Below are 21312 nucleotides of genomic sequence, written 5' to 3'. Positions count from 1 at the left end.
AAGCACTTGTGTTATGAAAAAATCAGAAGTAACGACGGTACCACAAACACCCAGACCCAAGACAACATAGAACACTAATGAACTTTTTCTACATCGACTCGGCCGGGAATCAAACCCGGGACCTCGGAGTGGCGTACCCATGAAAACCGGTGTACACAAACTCGTCAAATGAAAATTACAAATTTGTTTATTATATTATAATGATATATATTTAATCTAACATATACTCTAGTTACTTGAAATCGTTGTACGCGTTACCTTCAATATCGTCTAAGCTACAAAACTAATTATATATTGCTAGTTTTAAACGATACGCTATGTCTTCAGTGTGAAATGAATTCCAATCTATGTAATGAGACTCTACAAAAAACTGTAAACATAAGTAGAATGTTTGTTGTAAACATTGTTCCTTATTGGATCAAAGATCTATCTAGTATAAACACAATCTTAGACAATATCTGTTAAATATACAAAAAAAAAGGGTCTTATGTGGTCGCTACGACTATATTTTAAGTATCTATTTATGTATAATGTATTCTATAAGCGGTATTATAATAACTGATAAACTTACAATATACACTTAAACCACAATGGTCATCTTTCCTTTGTTTGTTATCAGGTTTGATTGCGGCAGCGGTGCCGGAGTACTAAGATCTCCGGAGCCTGTACATCTCGGTAGATGGAACACTATATCAGTATACCGACACCGATGGGACGCGTGGCTGAAGCTAAACAATGGGAAACGGGTTCGAGGCAGATCTAAGGTAAGACACTAAAATGACATGCCTTCATTTAAAACTAGAAATAAAAAAGTTAGCATTGGTAAGCAGTGGCGTAGCTTTCGTAGGGCCAGGTGGTGCAGTGCACCAGGGCCCCGGAGCTCAGGGGGGCCCTCTAACCTAAGCTTTAAAAAGAGCGGCCAATTCGCCAGCTCCTGAAGCTAGAAAACATCGACCCTGCTCACAAGATTTTTTTCCTATCTATAATTTTGAAGGGCAATACATATAAGTTAAAGAGGGGGTGGCCTGGCCTGATTGTTTTCCTACGCACCGGGGCTCTTGCCCACGTCACCCCTTATTGAGACAAAACCAGTAATCTTTGAAAATTCCAATACACGTAATAGTCTAATTATATCAAAATATTTAAATATAAAATATAATAAATATATATATATTTATTATGTTTATAAGAAATTGATTTAAGGAAATATAGAATAAATTATTATTAAACAATAACACAGAGATACCTCAATGTTCCTTCATGATAAATTGCGATTGTTACCTTTAAAACAACAATATTATTTCATATTCTTATTTATTGAATACTAGCAGAGTTGGAATTCAATTTGTGGAGTTAATGTTTCAAGAACTTGTATACCACCCTACCCCCAACATAACCCACTTAAAGGATAAAAAATCGATTCAGCAGTTTAGCCGTGACAGACAGACAGAGATACATTCGCATTTATATTAATACAGATGTTATTAATTACTTATTATTAATAATGCCTACATTATTATTTGTTTCATTGAATAATCTATTCATTATGTTTATATACATTTATATATTAGGTTAGTTACCTTTCCTTCTGTTTAGAGTTCCTCACTGTAATATTACGTCAGTTATAATTTTTATTGGAGGTGAATGATAACAATAAAATTTTAGCCATTTCGAGGTGGAACCGTGATTCGACATATTTACCCCACAAAATATTTGTAAGCTTTCAGACATTGTAATACTGCTCGGAAATAAAATCAAATAAACGCAAATTTAAAAAATAGAGAAAAACACGAATGGCTTAGGTCCTTGGAGATTTTATTATTTAAGAAGTAAAACCTCCTTGCAAAAAAATACGTACATTCGTCTGTCTATTGTTTCGCGATAGAAGGACAAACAAACATCTCACTTTGGCATTTATAATAGTAAAGGATTTTTTTTAATTAAATTCTGTTTTCATTTTAATTCTTCACGATAAAAAATGTTTTGTTTTTCTCATATTATCTTCTCAACAATTTACCTCTATTTTTCGATGAGTTAAAAATAAAACGTACCGAGTAAAACCTCTTTCATTAGTCTTACCTTGGTTTTACTCGACGCTTTAAAAGTATATCCAGGTTTAAATTTTTTATACGAATTAAGATATTTTTTCGACTGTGGTAATACTTGTTTTAAAGTATTTATTCTAAATAAAAAGTGCAAAAAACTATTCTTATTTTAAAAGTGACCTTTTTAACTGTATTTTGTATGAAAACTTAGATTATTTATATATGTCTGGACACCCTCAAAGCTGAGAACGCGTCCAAATAAATATTATGGCCAAGTACACACACACTAGTAAATTATAATGAAAATTTAATAATTATAATGAAATTAATTATTTATGTATTTGGCTGGTTGTGTTCTATTAAACATCTATCTAACTCTTTGGGTAAAATACTTATTACTGTGGAATACATACCACTAAACTGAAAGGATCACCGCTATATATTTTATGACCGACAACATCTTAAGCAAAAAAAGTAAAAAAAACTGTCGGTCTTATTACAAAAAAAAAAACATTTATTTTAAATTCAACCCTCGAAAATTTTCTCGCAAACGATATTCTAAAACCCTTTTAAAATCAACCAAACAGATGTTTCTCCATAACAATTAGTGAAATCCCATTTCAGTAACCATTTTTTATCCTTCACAAAATGTATGATTCAACAATAAACAACATTTCGTTTTTTTTTTTTTTTAAACAAAGTGAGGTAGGCATCACTCATTAAAAATATTCGTGTCTAAAGTATGGCTATGACACAAAAGGACTTTGTCGCTGGCTGCCCCAGGCGTGTATTAATGTGCAAGCTGTAGCGAGATTTGATTTAATATTTATTTATTTATTACTTTATTTTACATAACTTAGCGGTAAAGCAATCATCAGATATTCTATCGTCAAACACCAATACTTAATTGTTGTTGTTAGTTATTATTGTAGGTTGAGCGAGCATAGTTCCCAATGTTGGTGCCGCATTGGCAATGTAATAAATGGTTAATATTTCTTATGTCAATGGTGACAGTTAACCACCAGGTGATCCATTTACCAGTCAAATTTAAAGTCAAAAATCTTTATTCAATTTAGAAGTGATTACACTTGCTTATTGATAGTCAAAAATCTACCACCGGTTCGGAAATTAGTACCTCGGACCTAAGAAAAGTCGCTCACCTATATGTATATATATTAAAAAAAACATATAATACTTTTTTTCACTATATTTACTGGAAGCTTGTGCTAATGGTCTTGTAAGTAGTTAACCTAAAGGATCAGATCTTACCTGTGGCTTTCTCAACGCTCGGCTTGTCTACCGTTGCGCCAAGATAGATAATAGATAAAAAATTAAAAATATATGTTTATAAATATATCTGCCAACTTTAATATCAATCGGACATACAGTTAGTGCAATGTTTTACGGGCCGCGTAGCGATGTAAATTATGCAATTTCGATTCCCTTGATTTTGTGTCGTCTCCATTCCCAGCACAAGCTTTGCAATGAGTGGATGTAATTAAGAACATACTTTTTTTTTTAACACGAGACATTGCATACATTGTTATATATGGCATTTTTTTATGCATGCATGCATCTCATTGGAAAAAATGAAAAACATAAAAATATCAGTCAACGTTAAAAGAAGCTTTCGAAATATTGTCATAAATATCAAACCGCTACAAGTTCGTGACTTAAACGAGAGATCCAGACAGCGGCCCGTAATGGTCGCGACACCAAGTTAATGTTGTATAATAATTGACGGAATTCCCGCTATAATCCCCCGGTAATGGCTCACGAGATTGTAATTATGGTCCGCTGAATGGAGGAATATTCTAGAATATACTGTGCTTATGATAGTATGATGACCGACGGTAACTCATAGCATTACAGATTGAGTTTATTCCTGTTAGTTTATTTTAACTGACTTCAAAGAAGAAGGATCGTTAAAGATTTTTATTGTACTTGCTTTTTCTTCTCGACTGCTCTCCGAAACGATGGCAGAGTTGAATTATTGACGATTCAAAAATACTTTATTGTAAAGGTTACTTAAATACATTTGATTTGATTTGACATATTAACTAAAATTAAAGTTATAAGTAACAATTTTTGCATTATCAAGTTCACATAATGAAATGAATAACAAAAAAAATACATTTAAAATAGGTATTTACCTACTAACAGTTCTGAAAGAAAATAATAAAATATAAACAAATTAGATAGAATCTTGTTATAAATAATTACTTGGGTATTCTTATAAGGAGGTTATCACTTTGGTTGCTTTTTTTTATGTACTCAGAACTCCGAACTCCGTCATTTATGAACCGAATTGGATTTTTTTTGTTGTTTGAGGTAATCCTGTTTAGTGCCATTATAATTGAAAAAAATATACCATCTCGAAAAATACTTTACATACTGTATAGTATTAAAAATTTTCATTAGTGTCTATTAATATATTTTTTATTATGTTATTATTTGAAGTCGTTTTTTATGTTATTTACTCTATGGATGATCTTTTATATAATAACCCTTATAAGTTGTAATTTTAATGCTGCCGAGCTTGAAATGTAAGCTATCAAATCAATTTTGTCAGTAATTCACATTCCTTCACCAAACACAAGAACACAGAATACTGATATTTGTGGGTTGCGTAAATGATATGTGGAAGAGGTCTGAACGAAGTTCTGTCAAGATCTTTATACTTTATAGCATTGTTTTTTCGTATGAAGTCTTATAAATAAAAATTTGCGATTAACGCAATGACCGAGATGGCCTAGTGGCTCGAACGCGTGCATCTAAACCAATGATTTCGGGTTCAAACCCAAGTAAGCACCACTGATTTCAGCACCACTTTTAGAACCATTTTTAATATGCTTAAATGTGTATTCAAAATTCATCTCGTACTCAGCGGTGATTTCAATGAAATTCAGCCACCAACACGCATTGGACTAGCATGGTGGAAAAAGCTCCAAATCTTCTACGCAAAAGGGAGGAAGGGATACTGCCTACTACTGTTTGATTTACGAAAATTATTTTAAGAATTGTGTATAGAATAAATTTCTGTATTTACAAAGAGCTGCACCATTAATGCGTCATTCGCAAATGTAATTGTTACTTAAATTACGAAGTACACGCAAGCGACTGCCATCGATCGCGGTTAAAGTAGAAGTTACACGTTCTATTCGTTCAACGATAAAATTGAAAAACAGAGGAATGAACGTGTAAACGAATTCGGCCTTTCAAAACTATTTCGCTACGACATAGAACGAAATATTTTTCTGAAAATTATTATATTCCGAAAAATAATATAAAATGACGTTCAAATGACGAGCAGTAAGTTATATTCGAAAATTCATCATATTAGTAATCAGTGATAATGAAAAAAACCGTTTAAAACGCTTTATTAGGCTGTACTGTAATATTAAATACTTGCAGAAGGCTAATCTACCACATTTTTTTACCTACACGTTCATTTACCTTTCACTTTTGAACATAAACTTATCTTTGTTAAAAAAAAATCATAAATAAAATAAACTATACTATTTCCATTTCTTTATTTTCTCGATGACAGGTCTAATTTGACAGTTGTAGTGTTGTGACCAAATAAGTAATGATATCGATCGTATATATTTATTATATTATTATTTATTTAAATAAAGATTAACTGTCGTTATAATTATTTCATTTCATTGTCGAGTACCTACCTATACCTACTTATTTTACAACAGCTTCGAAAATTTTAAAGAAGCTGGCATTATCAATTAAGAATTAATACGTGTAACATCTTGTAATGAAATATAATATTAGTTAATAAATTTGTACAAAAGTATCCGGCAGTAGTTTTAGTTTCTTACATTTTGTAAAAAAATATCGGGGCTGTTATCGTGTTACGTTTATCGATATAGCTCCATCCCTATCAGTTTTTCCGACTCTGGTATAACCTTTTAGGTGTGTAAACGTCATATTTTTTATAAAATAATGAATACGTTATGTAAAAAAGAAGCTCGTTCAAGTTTTTACAGGAGCTATCATATTACGAATTAAACTTAGTAGTGAATATTAAATATAATAATAATATATAACCCTTTTAATCAAATCAATATGTAAATATAAAAGGTTAGAATGTAGTTTATATTAATATTTCTTATATTTGCAACTGTACTGAAAGGTACACACTCATCAAATATTGTACCACCAAAAAGCAATACTTAGAATTTTGAATTTTAGTTTAACTACAACCACACGAGACATAACATTTTAGTTCCTAAAGTTAGTGATGCATTGGTGATGTAGGAAATTGTTAATATTTCTTACAGCATATTTGTCTATTAGAACAACACCACCCGTGTTGACCAATATCAGGTGGAAGCTTTGTCGTCCGCCTACAAATTACATAAAACAATACGAAATTGTATCTTACTTGTTTTCTGCAGATCTGTATGCCAGTAATTAAAAGACATTTACATGTAGGTACTTGCATATCTAAAGTGCATTGCGCCGTGATGAAATAAGATGAAAACCTGAAATTCGTTAACGGTTATTGGTACTTCACTTATGTGTTTATTAGTAAAAATGTATGATAACATTTTGTTTTCACAAACATTTAAAACTAGTTTTCACCCGCGTGTAAAAGGGGTTGTAGACTTTAGGTATCAACTATGCCTGTACTTAAAGCTCAATCTTGCCTCATACCAAATTTCATCAAATTCGGTTTAGCGATTTAGCCGTGAAAGCGTAACAGACATACAAACTTACTTCCCCATTTATGATATAGTATAAATTATACGTAATGGATACGTATTTGACACAATTGTATGTATATTATATCATAGGTTCATTGACAAATGTCAAATATTACACGAATGACATCAGTTTCTAAAACGCGAAACAGAGTCAGATTAACTAAATTGGCTTTAATTTGAATGGTCATTGTTCGATCACACCCGATGACGCAATATGCAACCAATAAGCGTTCAGTATTTAATCAGATTAATAAATCTGACATTGATTTAATCTGAATTTATTGTCAATTTTTTTTTTGTTTTCTTAACTAATAATGAGGTTTTATAATATTTCTTATATTTTATATTTTTAATTATTATATCATTATGTACTTTTCATTCCAATTTTAAATAATATTGTTTTGTGTAAATGTATTTTAAATTTTTATATGTATCGACTGTGGTAATAGCTCTTTGCAACAATAAATTAATAAATTCGTTATTTTTTTTTTAATTACATATCAAAGTCCTAATATCATATGGATGTCAAGGTGCACCCTATTGTTGCAGAATAATGCTCAACATTTCGTGGTCAATATAATAGCAATATAAAATCAAAACAACAGTAAGCCTGCAATTTAATTTTTGTTCCAGGGTCTCTTCTCTCGTATGACCTTCCGTGAACCGGTCTGGGTTGGTGGAGCTGGGAACACAACTGGTCTCCAAAGCAAGCTCGGTCTGTCCGAAGGATTGCTTGGATGCGTGGACTTCCTACGCATTAATGGTGACACGTACCATCTCGTTAAAGACGCAGTTTCTAAATTAGATGTTTGTAAGTAGTTTATTTTATAACGCATTTGTTAAGTATTACTTTTTTTGTTTTCAAGGTGGTAATTAATGATTACTTTCATTGATAAATTAATCGATTAAATAGTGTTGTTTATCGGAATCATAAAATGTCTTCATTGATTGGATGAACGTGCAACAAAGCGCTTCCACCAATAATTTATGAAATTTATAAGCAATTATATATCGTAGATAATAATTTCTTTATAAATAATTTTAAACTATTGATCTATAAACAAAATAGATTTCCTCTTTGGGATTTCTAGACGATGGATTCTGGAAAATGCACTTTTTTTATAATCTTAAGTTCAATATGAATAATTTAAACAAATGTTTGATCTTTTAACTCACTTGATTGATCTTATGTACGAAGAAAATATTTAAAATGTCTTGAAATGTAAATTCTCTTTGTTCGTCCTTGGATACTCATGGGAGGTTTTCCTTTGATTCTATTAAACCCTTCGGGCCCTTACAGAAATCTGCCCTTCAGATTTTTTTCCTAGAAGGTCTCTAGAAAGTATTAATCTCCGTCTAAAAGAAGTTTCTTTGACTTTGATTTCAAATCTTTTTCCTTTTTTTTCAGAATAAGGCGAAAGTTTTACATTAAATTTTCTTCATACATTATATATACATATCCTGCAATCTGTTATGATCGGTTAACCGCTTACATTAAAAAGTATTTAACAGATTATTAAGCATAATAATCGTAAACAGTAAAACATAAACCTTTGGTAATTTCCTAAGCCATAAAGAGGTTATTATCCAATTACTAATTTAACTTCAAACTAAAATTAGCTTTTGCTTTCGACAATAAATACTGACAATAAAATGCTGCACTATAAAAATCTGTCACTTTATTAAAAACTTTGATAAGAAATTGCAGAATTTTAAGACTAACATTGCAATACATACGTCTTGAATGAATTTAAAAAAAAAACTAATCAAAATTTTTAACGTTCAAACGACCAAATTCTAGGACCAAATTTATTTTACTTTAATCTTAATTACGTTAACACGTGCTAACTAACATAATGTAATATTTTCAAAGGAGTTTAATGATGTGTTTCAATGTTAACAAAGTCTAAAGAGGTATATCATAAGTATGAAAGCTGTGTAATTAAAAATTGAGTTAAAAACTTATTTAAAGAGTTCTTCTTTTGACGTTTTTTTCACGCTTTCTTTTGCCTCTTTGACATGGCGTCGGGGCTTTTTGCCTTTCTATTTATTTGCTTTTCGAGTCGCAATTTCGTGTAAAAATGAAACGTATTTATCATATTTTCTTCTGAGTCTCACGCGTTTAATTATGTAAAGGCATTTCTGTTGTTTTTACATTATTATGAGAATTTTATAAATATTTCAAATGTTACTTCCTTCCACAAGTAATCCACCCTAGTAAACACACAATTAAGTAAAAAATTGTCACAACAAAGTTGTCACATTTAAGTAAAAAATAAATTGTAAACACGTTTAACAAATTATTATTAATATTACAAAATTCTATTCATTGTCAATATGATATGACGTAACGTTAATGCTCTGCTTATTATCGATACTTTTTAGTGTTCCAAATATTATATTTCTGAAGTAAAACACGAGTAATTCGTTTAAAATTCCGAACGCGAATTTAAATGTAACGTGAAGATGTAATTTAAGTAAAACATTTATGATGGATATATTTTTTTTATTGCAAAGGCATAATCTTTAAGTCCAATAGTTAGTGTACACATTCGACCTTAAATATTGCGATTAATGAGGTTTTACTCCTAACATTACCAACTCTATATTATTCAACCTGTTTAGTTTCTTGCCGTATCATCTCGGTTGAATTAACATTCCTGGTGGTAGCATTACATTCAATCTAGTTTTAAAAAAGTTACGATTTAAAAAAGTTTATTATCTTGAATTAAGATTTTATAGATTTAAGTTATCGTTACAACATATTCCAAGAAACATCAAGCGACATAAAATACTATGCTTTTGTTATTTGCTATCGATCTGAAATTCTTGATTCTATTATTGCTAACGTAGCAAACGTGATTCGAATGATCGTTAGGATTTACACGGTTTTAGCTCTTACGGACATTGTAATAATATTGATATTTCGGTAAAGATAATAATCATTTTATATATATGATAAAAACAGTTACGTGACTGAGTCGTTTTCGGAATCAAATAATATATACTAAAGATTTAGATATCCCGTCCCGATTGTATATAATATTGTCAAATCATTAATTTATTTAGTCTTTATTGCGTACAATACTTCATTTAAGCTGAACATAAGTAACAAATTAAACAGACAAACAGGTTCTTCCGAGAAACTTCTAATTAAATATAATGAGAAAGGATTTGAATCTTCAATATTGTGAAATCATAAATAATTTAAATGAAATATATTGCTACTGATTAATACATAGAATATTTTAAACAATTTAACACTTTATTTGCACCCGCGTTAAGTGTTCCTCCTCCCGTGGACCGTAGCGTAATGTTAAGGATATACCTTTAAGGTTAAGGATGGAAATGCATAATCTTTATCAATGTCTATTGTCTATCTGAACATAAACATTGCGGTTAAAGAGCTAACATTCTCCAATAATGTGAATTTAATTATTTTTTTTCAATTACTATAGGTATTTCGAATGTTAACGCGTTCAAACTGAAAACATAATATATTATCAGCTTTATAATACTAACTAAATGGCTCGTAAGTGTAGTGGTAGCTTATAAGACTACAAATACCGAGAAGGCATTAAGTTATCAAGGAATTATAAATAGCAACTGGAATAAGTCTGTTAAACATAGTCGAAAAGCACGTAATGCTTTTCGGTTCTGGGTCAAATCTCCCTTCAGACGTGCCGGGCGGCCGTCCCAACAGCCTATGAGATTACAACTACAATAATACAGAACGTACTGTATTTACGGACACATGGGTGAACTATGTACATCACATACGAAGATGCCTTCGAAATTGCTTACTGTGGAATGCAAAATGAAAATGAACAAGAATTTGAAAAAACAATATATATATATATATATATATAACGCGTAAAGTTATATGTTATATCAAAATTGTAAGAATAATATTATATAATAAAATACATAACCATTGTTTTCTTGGTATTATATACATTAAAAAATCTTATGAGAACAATAATATTATTTTATATATTAAATTTTTTTCTACCGTAATGGGCAGATAGTGTATAAAAACAAAATGAAGGTGTCATTGCAAGGCGTGCCAGACATTAGTTCAAGACAAACTCTGTTCAATTAAGTTTTTACAAGAGTCACAGCTTTTCTAAATCATTGACAATATTAAATGAAATGTGAAACGCCCGTTTGGAATGGACATCCATCAATCAGCAAAAACGATAGTAATTACTCTTTCTTACTAATTAAAATACATGTATTAATTAATGGTTTTACGCGCGAATTTGCAATTACGAATTCGATTTCAAATATATCCAGCATGCAAATCAGCGAACATGTATTTATATATATATATTTATTGTTATTATTACATCTTTACCTAAGTGCTGTTCGTGCCGTTGTTTTTTTCTTTTCTATTGCCAGGCCAAATCTCATCGAACTCTACGGCCACGACTTCTTCATTGAGTCGTTTGTTTATCTTTGTTAAGTAGTGTCCCTTGATGTTATTATGGTCATCTCTGTTAAGGATCGCCATTTTTATTTTGTAATCCAGAATCTTCTGAGTGATTGTCATTTGTCTTCACCAGTGTCCCCAGCGCGTCTTCGCTGTTGTCGGAGTATAACCTGAAGTTTTTCGTATAGCGTGAAATTACAGCTAGTGCTTGGGACAAAAAATACTAAAACCACTTTTTTATCGACAGATACTACTTTTGCTGAGCAACTTAGCGTGCGTTGGAAAGGCTCGTTGAATTTTTCAGCGCGTGATGTATTATACGTTTACGTTATCAGAAAACTTCAAGCAGGTTCCACCAACAACTCATCTTTTGACTAAAATGTCAACGCTTAAGGAATGAATAAAAACAAATTTAATTTTCCTAGATGACAAATCTGATTCATTATTTCACTGAGACGTCCATTAGTTTGAACACGTAAATCTTGGGAAGATTGCGGGTATAAGTACCATTGAATAATCATGTGCTTCATTTGTTGCCACATGTGTTGGTTGTTACAAAATGGATTGTGTTATCAGCTCCATAGATCCTCAGAAATACTGTACATTCTGTTTTTTTTTTCTATTTTATATTGCCTGTACTAAAGTGTGGCTTGGAATCTGTAACCGAAAACAATTTCCACTTATTTTCTTCTAAAGATAAACTAAACGTAATATGTTTCTAAACTGTCTCCAAGGAGTATTTTGTTCGACTTTGAATACTCGAGATTGGATTTCAACCGTTCCATTTGTCATACAAATAGAGAAGTGCGGCGTCTCAGCACAAGATCAAATTCAATACTCGATTCGGGATCAAAAGATGCTTCAAACGTTGATCGTCGCTTCGGAGCGCTAGGTTTTGTGTTTGGAAATATTTTACATTTGTATCGACAATGTATTTATCTTATATTGAGATACGTTCGAAACTTTTACTTTGTATTAGGTCTCAGTGCGACCTGTTTGTGTAGGTACCATCCACTCATATTCTACCGGCAAACAGAAGTACTTACTCTCGTGTGTTTCGATTTAAAGGGATAGTGAGCCAATTTAAATTCACCTTAGTTCCCAAGATTTGTGGTGTATTAGTAACGTAAGGGTAGTAGGGACTACTCAAATCAGGTAGCCCGTTGTCAGTTTAACAACCAGTACGAAATAAAAAAAAGTGTCGGGTTCTCTATTGGTTTGTATTAAATCTGTTAATAGTTTTGTAGGATTTAGTGATCAGACTGAGATGATACACCTTGGGAATAAAGCAGTCGCCTCCTGACTAATTCTTTATTAAATTGAAAATTGTCAACAATTACCAAATAAGACAAAAAAAACGCCGAGCTTCTTAGGCCGGTTCTTCTCAGATATCCTCATTTGCGAGACGGTGTTAGTATTTACTTTGACTAAGGAAGTGTAATGTTTCTATTTCGAATAAAGGAATTTGAATTTAATTTTTAAATTTGGAATTGACTTGTCTGATATACGATATATGAAGATAAACCTCGTACATAATAATATCCTCAAAAACGTAATACGTAATAAAATAACAATTTATAATACTCAACATAATAAATCCAAGTTTCTCTCGGAAAATCCCAATTTCCCGTTGAAATGGGTTCCAGCAAAATAGACGGAAGCCGCTGACGGTTTCGGGGCGTTTATAAACGGTATGTCATTTTAGGTGACCCATATACCTCCAATGGGATAATAGACCTATAACCCGGTTAAATTGCAATAGCCGTTGTCTGTAGGTTAATTGATAGGGTAACGTAACTTTACCATCTACACGATTATAAAGTTATAAACAAATCACACACACACTAGCTTGTTATCGTGTGTGTATGTGTGATGGACAATTCGTCTCCTCAAACGCCAAAATGGTTTTCTTATGATTATTAATGATAAAATAAATTATAAACGAACGTACCTATGATATAGCTTTTGGGTGTGTATTATGTGTGTATTATATATGTATGTGTGTGTGTGTGTGTGTGTAATGCCCACGCTACTGCCAAACAATATATATTTGTATATATGTGAAGTGTAGCGTTTAAAGATGAGAAAGTTTTCCTACAAACATTAAATCTTAGATCACGTGGTCGGCTGCCCATTAAAAAGAAATTATTTATTATTCTTAAAATGCCAATGTTTTTGGATGAAAGTGACTTTTTACCATCAGGTGACCCGTATCTAGCTTCTAAATAATGGATATAAATTGACCTAACTTACTAACTAAGAAGAAAAAAAGAGTTTTAAAACAGTTTGCATCAACAACCATTTATTTTTTAACAATAACGTGACCTATTTTACGTCAGCTTACCTGTATCATAAAAAAGTGAGAATTTAATTAAGAATATACTTTTAATAAACTTAAGCACATACATTATTCTTCTCAAGATATACGGTCGGTTTAATGAGAAAGTACATTTAAAGCACGATGTGAAGACGAGGAAAGTCAGAAATTAATTACATTACTTTATCGCTTTATCAAATTAATGTCTATTTGAGATTCTGTAACAACAATAAATACACATATAACTTTTGCACAGTGGAAACCTTCTGGAAGGTACCCAAACCCATATTAATTGATATTCTTACCTACAAACTTAAAACTGACTAAATCACGACGACGTCCATCTTTGCTATGGATCTTAGGCTAAATACACACCGAACTGTATCAACTGTAAAGGTCACTAATAGCCGACCGCCTTCTCTTCTTAAAGTAATTCGTGGAGTTTAATCCATCACGCTGCTCCAGAACGAGTTATATCTAGAAAAATTTGAATTGAATGAAGGTGAACTTAACGCTTTTTTTGCCTTAACAGCTTCGATAAAATGAAAAATAAACACGAATTAGACAAGTCAAAACTTAACAGTGTTTAATCGAATTCATACCTAAGATCTTCTTGTAGAATTCTACTGTTCTTGCGTCGCACGTAACTAAGAATTATTTATATATAATTTCGAAGGGATTGTAATGGGTTATAATTACTATATATCGAAATCGCGTGCAAATTAATATTTATAATTTATGTTAAAAAATCATCGACGCAAATCGTTCTGTCAAAGAGGATAAAAAATGTGGAGTTATGTTTATATAACTTCGTGTATATGTATATATATACAATCATAAAGTAATTAAAATAATCAGCGAATATTCAAATCTTGTACATAAACATCTATTCAATTTTCGAAGCTTAAATAAAAACACTTTTTCTTCTGACCGTACGTAGTACTTAACAAGCTATAATATCGCATGAAATGAGGAATGCGCGTTATTTACGAGTTCCCTCGCCCTTTGATTTATAACCACATTTTGCCGCGCCGTAATTGATAAACACATGTGTACGTATGTGTTTTCATTGCCTACGTAATATATAGCTCTACATTTATGTATTTTTTATATACGTAACTAATATGTATTCGGAATGTTGGTGCTATATTTTTTTTCATGAAAATAGTAGATAAATCGTTGTAAAATATATTATTCACTGCCTTTGTCGGATTGTATAATGATTGCAACGATACAAACCAACATCCAAATCTCTTCATACAATTTAAAGTTATGCTGGCATAAAGAAACACCTTTCTGGGGCTATCTTGTAAAGGGAAAAAACGTGTTTTTTACCAACAAATCGTGGGCTTAAATTTGTTTATATAATTCATAATACGGTTCGTGTTAAAAAAACATCTGTCTTGTGATCTCAACTGTATCAACACCCGCAGTGGTTCAATAAATTCCAAATTTTTATAAATTAAGACAACGCTGTTAGAGTGCATTTAAGGGGGTCGGTTGTCATGTGTTAACCGTAAAAAGTAGTCTATGTCCTTCCTTGGAGTTCAAGTTTACTTCATACCAAATTTCCTCAAATTCAGTTCATTGGTTTGCCAGTGAAAGAGCGACAGACAGACGGACAGATTTACTTTCACATTTATAATATTTGTATAGAAGTATAGATAAATAGACATTTACAAAAGCGTATAGCAATTACAGCGATAACATTGAGTATATTGTTATTTCTAATAAAAGTTGTTTAATTAGTCATTATACATATATACTTATAAATATATTACTATATAAATAAGAAAAAAAAAATACAAATATTCTCTTAATAATATAATTAAGATTCTCAGACAAACATGACCGAACGTATGTTATTCTTACTCTTTATTTATCATCAAATACAAAAAACCAAATCATTTTTTTAAGTAAAATAAATGCTATAAAAGATTTATCAAGATATTAAATCGTTCATTCTCATTAGCGGGCACGTGCGTGGACTGCTGACATGGTGAAATTCATTACGATTGGATCTTGAACCGCCCCTTAATTAGTTGCGTGTAACCTTTCGGGACTGTACCCATTTCATGCAAAGAAATAATATTTAGCTGTGATTACTTCTAAAATGTCTGTAATTAGTTATATTTTTAATAATAAAGAAACGTGTTCATTGTGAATGATATTGATTAACCTGGTCGTACGAGCCTGTCTTGGTTGGTACAATCCACTTATCAAATATTCTACGGCCAAATATTGATACCAAATATCCTTGTGTTCCGGATGAGTGTCAGTTTAACTACATGTATAATATATATCATATATAGCATTTTAGTTCCCGAGGTTGGTGGTGCATTTTTTTTTTTTTGTTAGAGGTGGCAAACGAGCAGGAGGCTCACCTGATGGAAAGTGACTACCACCGCCCATGGACATCTACAACACCGGGGGGCTTGCAAGTGCGTTGCCGGAGTTTCAGGAAAGAGTACGCTCTTTTCTTGAAGGTTTCCAAGTCGTATCATCAATCGTATCGGTGCATCGACGAGCGATGATACTTACATTGCAAGGTCGAGCTTTACTGCAACGAATCTAAATGTAACGGTTGGATAAAATGTTTCTAACAGGTTTCGTCTTTTCACAGATGCTAAGCTTATTCCTCTTGCTCCTTTCTATAGTTACTTGATGGTAACCCTTCCACGTCAATCACTGTTCGTTTCGAGTGTTAAGAAATCGCGTAAACTTCGGTGGAGCAAGTGTAAATCGTAACACGTTACAATGACCTTTCAATAAGGTAACAATTTAATATATATCTGTCACTAAGAGATAATTTTTTGACTTTTCGAAAGACTTTTTACAAAAATTTACTACTCTGAAAGGCTTCCCGGAATATTCGATTAATAGTGGATCGGAATGTTAATACGAGGAAAACTTAACTTCTACAATTTTACAATAGAAAACATTAATATATTTGTTACCGTCAACCAGTTCGATCTCCACGAAAAGCTATTTATTGAAACGTGATTATATATAATCTTTGATGGTTTCTACTAAATTAAATATTGTTAGAGGAAGTTTCGAAATCGAATGATTCGTTTTGATTACCTTCTACATCAAAATTTACAAACTTTACCCTTTATAACATAGATTACTTCAGATATCTCCATAATTTTAGCATTCTCCGATATTCATCTTCAGTCGCTAGAACTTAAACTTGGAATCTTCGGATAATTTCTGGATCTGTCACAGTTGCAGAACGTCCCAAACGGCCTTCAAAGAAACTCTGTGACCCAGTTTTTACTTTCACATAAAATGGAACCCTATACCCGAAAAGTTTTACATTTCTTTGCAAATCTTTAAATTTTGAAAACAAACACTCAATCCGCAGTCTGCTAAACGAATACAAACATTTTAAACTAAAAATGGTATGTAAGGGGTAATTACTAAAACATTATTGTCTTTTTCTTTCAAGTATCAAATCACTTATGACAGAAAGAGATAAATCGATATTTAATTAAACAACGTTTTTAAGTACGGCTGTTATTCTTTAAATAATGTATTTATTAATGACTGAATTCAATATTATATAATTAAATAAATGCCTATATATTCCAATCAGACATACGTATTTATTAGACATGTTTCGACAAGGATTTTTATCATTTTAATTAAACTAGCTAACATTATTTGATGATCAGATTTTAAGCTCTACTATATAACTTTATAGTAAACCATCTTAACTTGATCGATATAGTTCAGTTTTTGTCGGTTTGTATTTTACTATACTGTCCCACAGAAACCCAATAACGAATTCACGTTTTCACGATATTTTTGCATACAGATTAATTTATAGACCGTAGAGTAACGTAGGTTGCATTTTTACAGAAAAAAACAAGCAGGTGACGCTTCAAAAAAATTAAGATCATTCATCTTCATTATAAAGCACGAAGATTTTTACTGCTCCAACGAAATCCTTACGAATTTATTAATTTCGACCTCATTACCTTAACAGAATTAAAGTTAATTACGTAATAGATGCGAGAAGATATTATCTACAATAACTTTCAAGTAAACGTTCATGGAAGACGAAGAACCAACTTGATAACAGTTGTTTGAGATTAACTTGTTACCACTGAGATTAAACTTAGGTGTTTTTAAGTATACCATACCATTCCTAGACAACTACCAGCATCTGGAAATCTGACTGTTTTTTTTTCCACATTTCTTAATGATTTATTTATCTATAACTGATGGTATATTTACATACTAACAATATGAACACTGAACATAATAATAATAATATTTATTCGACAAAAATATATTTATGAAATATTGAATGGCTGGTCTGGGTCAATATAGGTGTCAGTGTATAATAACATAGTCATCAAACGAAATATAGGTACTGGCTGTCCTAGCTAGGTTAATTGAATAACGTGTTTTAAGGTTAAGGTGTTGTTTACCTTTAAACTTGTGAAGTTGACTTCGTTCGTAATCTTTAATAAATCAATGTTTTGACGTTTTTGTGACGTTGTTATATTTCAATCCTATTCTCAATCAAGCAAAATATACTTTATTCGAGTATGCTTTTACAAGCAGTTTTGAATCTTCATTTTACACAACTGTTTTAAACGTAAAGCTACCACTGGGTTCGAATGTAGTTTCTAGCAAGATGAACCGACAAGAAACTCAGTAGTTATCAATTCTCATAATAGGGTCCGATTCGTTGATTGTTTTTGATGACGAAGTAAAGAAAATTATTGCTTAAAATATGTAATTAAAATTTAATAAATATTAAAATAATTAATCAATTACTATTCATGATATTACTTTATAGTCCTGACAAGAATCAAAATTTGCTAACGCATGTCGATTTACCGAACAACTTGAAAAGAACACGAAAAAGCCCAATTGAAATAGTATCCGAATTATCGTCAAAAATTACCCTTTACTTTAAACAATACAATAATTGAATTAAACACGCAAGATTAATTATACAAAACGCAACGATAAATAATAATAATAATGACGAAGGATAATAAAACTACTCGTACCACATCGATGACGCAACAAACTGAAATTAATATGGCATAGATCTTAAAGAACTACTTATTCTAAATACAAAGAAATTTAAAAGAAGTATTTTAGAAAACAAATTGGCTTCAAATGAAATAATAACAGAACGTACTTAATCGATATATCCGAGACATTGTAAGTGTAAAAGTTTGCACATTTTTCTCTCGGAGACAGCAAGCGTCGACTTAAAGATTAGCTATTGACGTGATAAATGAGATTTCTTTTGTAGTTTAACGAAAACTCTGAAGATTATATTATTTATATGTCTACAAACAAACAGTATGTTATCTGTAATTATAATTTTATAATACATGGATATTTGTAACGCACACGCTTGTAACTTAATAATAAAGCTTAGGTTTCAGTCCCTTTTTTATTAAATTGATAGTCGGACGGACCACCTGATGGTAAATAGCCACCACCTAACTCACTACTAACTTACATCGAACCTTGAGAGCTAAGTTATTATGTCCCTGGCACTTGTACGCTCTCTTTCAAATCGGAACACAACAATGCCGAGTATTGTTGCTTTGCAGAAGAATCTATATCGTTTCATTGACGACCTCCGTGATCGAGTAGTGTGTACACCGGTTTTCATGGGTATGCCACTCCGAGGTCTCGGGTTCGATTCCCGGCCGAGTCGATGTAGAAAAATGTTCATTAGTTTTCTATGTTCTCTTGGGTCTGGGTGTATGTGGTACCGTCGTTACTTCTGATTTTCCATAACACAAGTGCTTTAGCTACTTACATTGGGATCAGAGTAATGTACATGATGTTGTCCAATATTTATTTATATTTATTTATTATTTATTTTCAATCTACAACGTATTCATGCATATAGTTTGACCATCAAGCATTAATCGAATAATAAAGTAGAATTTGTTACAAGTACCAGTAAATATCCAACTTATTAGCAAAGCGTTGCTTTAATCTTGAGTGGAACGCTTGAGCAGAGATTTTTCCAAAATGCTGCTCCAATTCGTGCAAGTTAACACACGATGTTTTACAAAACACAGTTATGCACTACGTAAGGATACACATCCTAACTAAAAGGCCATCTTGGTTCTTTTACGAATACCTTCAAATGGTGATGTCCTCCTGATCAATATTGGTCATTTCAAAGGATACTAGTCAACTGTTTAGGGGATATTATATGGTACAAGTGCGTGTAAAATCAGGTCCACTCTCTATTCCCTCATTTTTTTAATCCGATAGGACGGCAAGGATAGCTTCATGTAAGGATATGATATTATTCTCTAAGGAGTCATAAATTCTGATTGTATTTAATAAGAGATCTTCTCGCCTTCTATATCCAAGGTAGAGTTATGTAACATAGGAATTCATATGTATAATTACTATGTGAACTTATATTGCCTCGTTTATTTAGCGCAAGTGAATTCCGTGACTCAGTACTTATGTCCGGCTTGGTCCAATAAAAAGTTGGTATCGAAAGACAGTTTGCGATGTTTTTTTTTTCTCAAATTCCATTACAATTTTGAATTACGAATGTTAAAAATTTGTAAGCGATACATTGTTTACCATATTTCCTCTCGCCTTCCTGCAATCTGTGGAATTAATCGTATCGTATCGTACTAGCGTACCGTACGGTATGTTTGAGATATGAGGTTTGCTATCGTAACGTTAAACCTCATTTCTCAAAAGTTTCACTATAGTTTTTGCCTTTTGTCCATTCTACTTACGATATTATAATTATTACAAGAGTGGAATATACTTTAAAAATTAATAAATATTTCACATACATGTCATAAATAATTATAAAGTAAGTTTTCCACACAAAACATAACATTAATATTTTTATAAGTATTTTCATATTAAAATCACCAATAAATAAATATTTCATATTTGTTTAATGCGAACTATGTTAGTATATATCGCCGATATACTTATTAAAATATATAAATATCAAATTCTTAAAAAGAACCAACATATCTTTCTCTAATAATTTTAAACATATTCCAAACAACTAAAACATTATTTGAAATAAAATATTCGCCACGAATACAGCCTCAGCACGTAAATCTAAGCCTTCCGAAGTCGTGAAGTGTCGAGGAAACGCAATTTTAATGTTTTCCAGTATTGATAAAATGGAATTCCGTGACGACTACTGAATACAAAATCATTTGTGACGCTCTGCATACGTAATATTTCATATAATGCGCTTTTGTTCCTTGTCTGAGAACGGGAGAGTACTCTTCTGTCTCTATCACTTTTGTGAATCATTACTGTGAACCATGTGTATCTAATACTTTATATATATACAAACATTTGATTAAATATTACAATCGTAATTACTATACCTTTTAAATGTCTTAAAATATTACAGACAAAAATTCCATTAAAAAAGCTCCAACTAAAATTTCTTGTTTAATGCGTGGTAAGTGGTCACCATAGAGATTGGTACTATAAAAAATACCAATCATTCATCATATCACTAATGCGCCACCAACTTTGGGCACTAAGTTGTTATGTGCCTTATGCCTATACTAAGTATTACTGTTTGGCAGTGGAAAATATTATAATAAGTGGGTATCTACCCAGACGGGCTTGCAAGCACAAAGTCCTACCACCAAGTAAACTACTATACCAAGATACTAATTTACAAGATATAGAATTTATATTCAGACGAAATAATAATATAATGATAAGAGCCGAGATGACCCAGTGGTTAGAACGCGTGCATCTTAACCGATAATTTCGGGTTCAAACCCAGGCAGGCACCACTGA

At 31.5% G+C, this 21312-nt stretch overlaps 1 protein-coding gene across 1 annotated transcript in view; it reads left to right on the top strand.

Moving 5' to 3' along the window:
• LOC113397669 (pikachurin) overlaps positions 1 to 21312 on the top strand; it is a 190537-nt gene that overhangs the window by 154600 nt on the left and 14625 nt on the right. The window contains exons 7-8 of the mRNA XM_064218608.1: positions 620 to 764; positions 7400 to 7577. Coding sequence (XP_064074678.1) covers positions 620 to 764; positions 7400 to 7577 — 323 coding nt within the window. The remainder of the gene's footprint in view (positions 1 to 619; positions 765 to 7399; positions 7578 to 21312) is intronic.

The sequence above is a fragment of the Vanessa tameamea genome, chromosome 23 (genome assembly GCF_037043105.1).
Source record: "Vanessa tameamea isolate UH-Manoa-2023 chromosome 23, ilVanTame1 primary haplotype, whole genome shotgun sequence".
NCBI classification, from domain to species: domain Eukaryota; kingdom Metazoa; phylum Arthropoda; class Insecta; order Lepidoptera; family Nymphalidae; genus Vanessa; species Vanessa tameamea.
The sequence above is the reverse complement of the archived record's forward strand: the minus strand, read 5'-3'. Positions and strand labels throughout refer to the sequence as shown.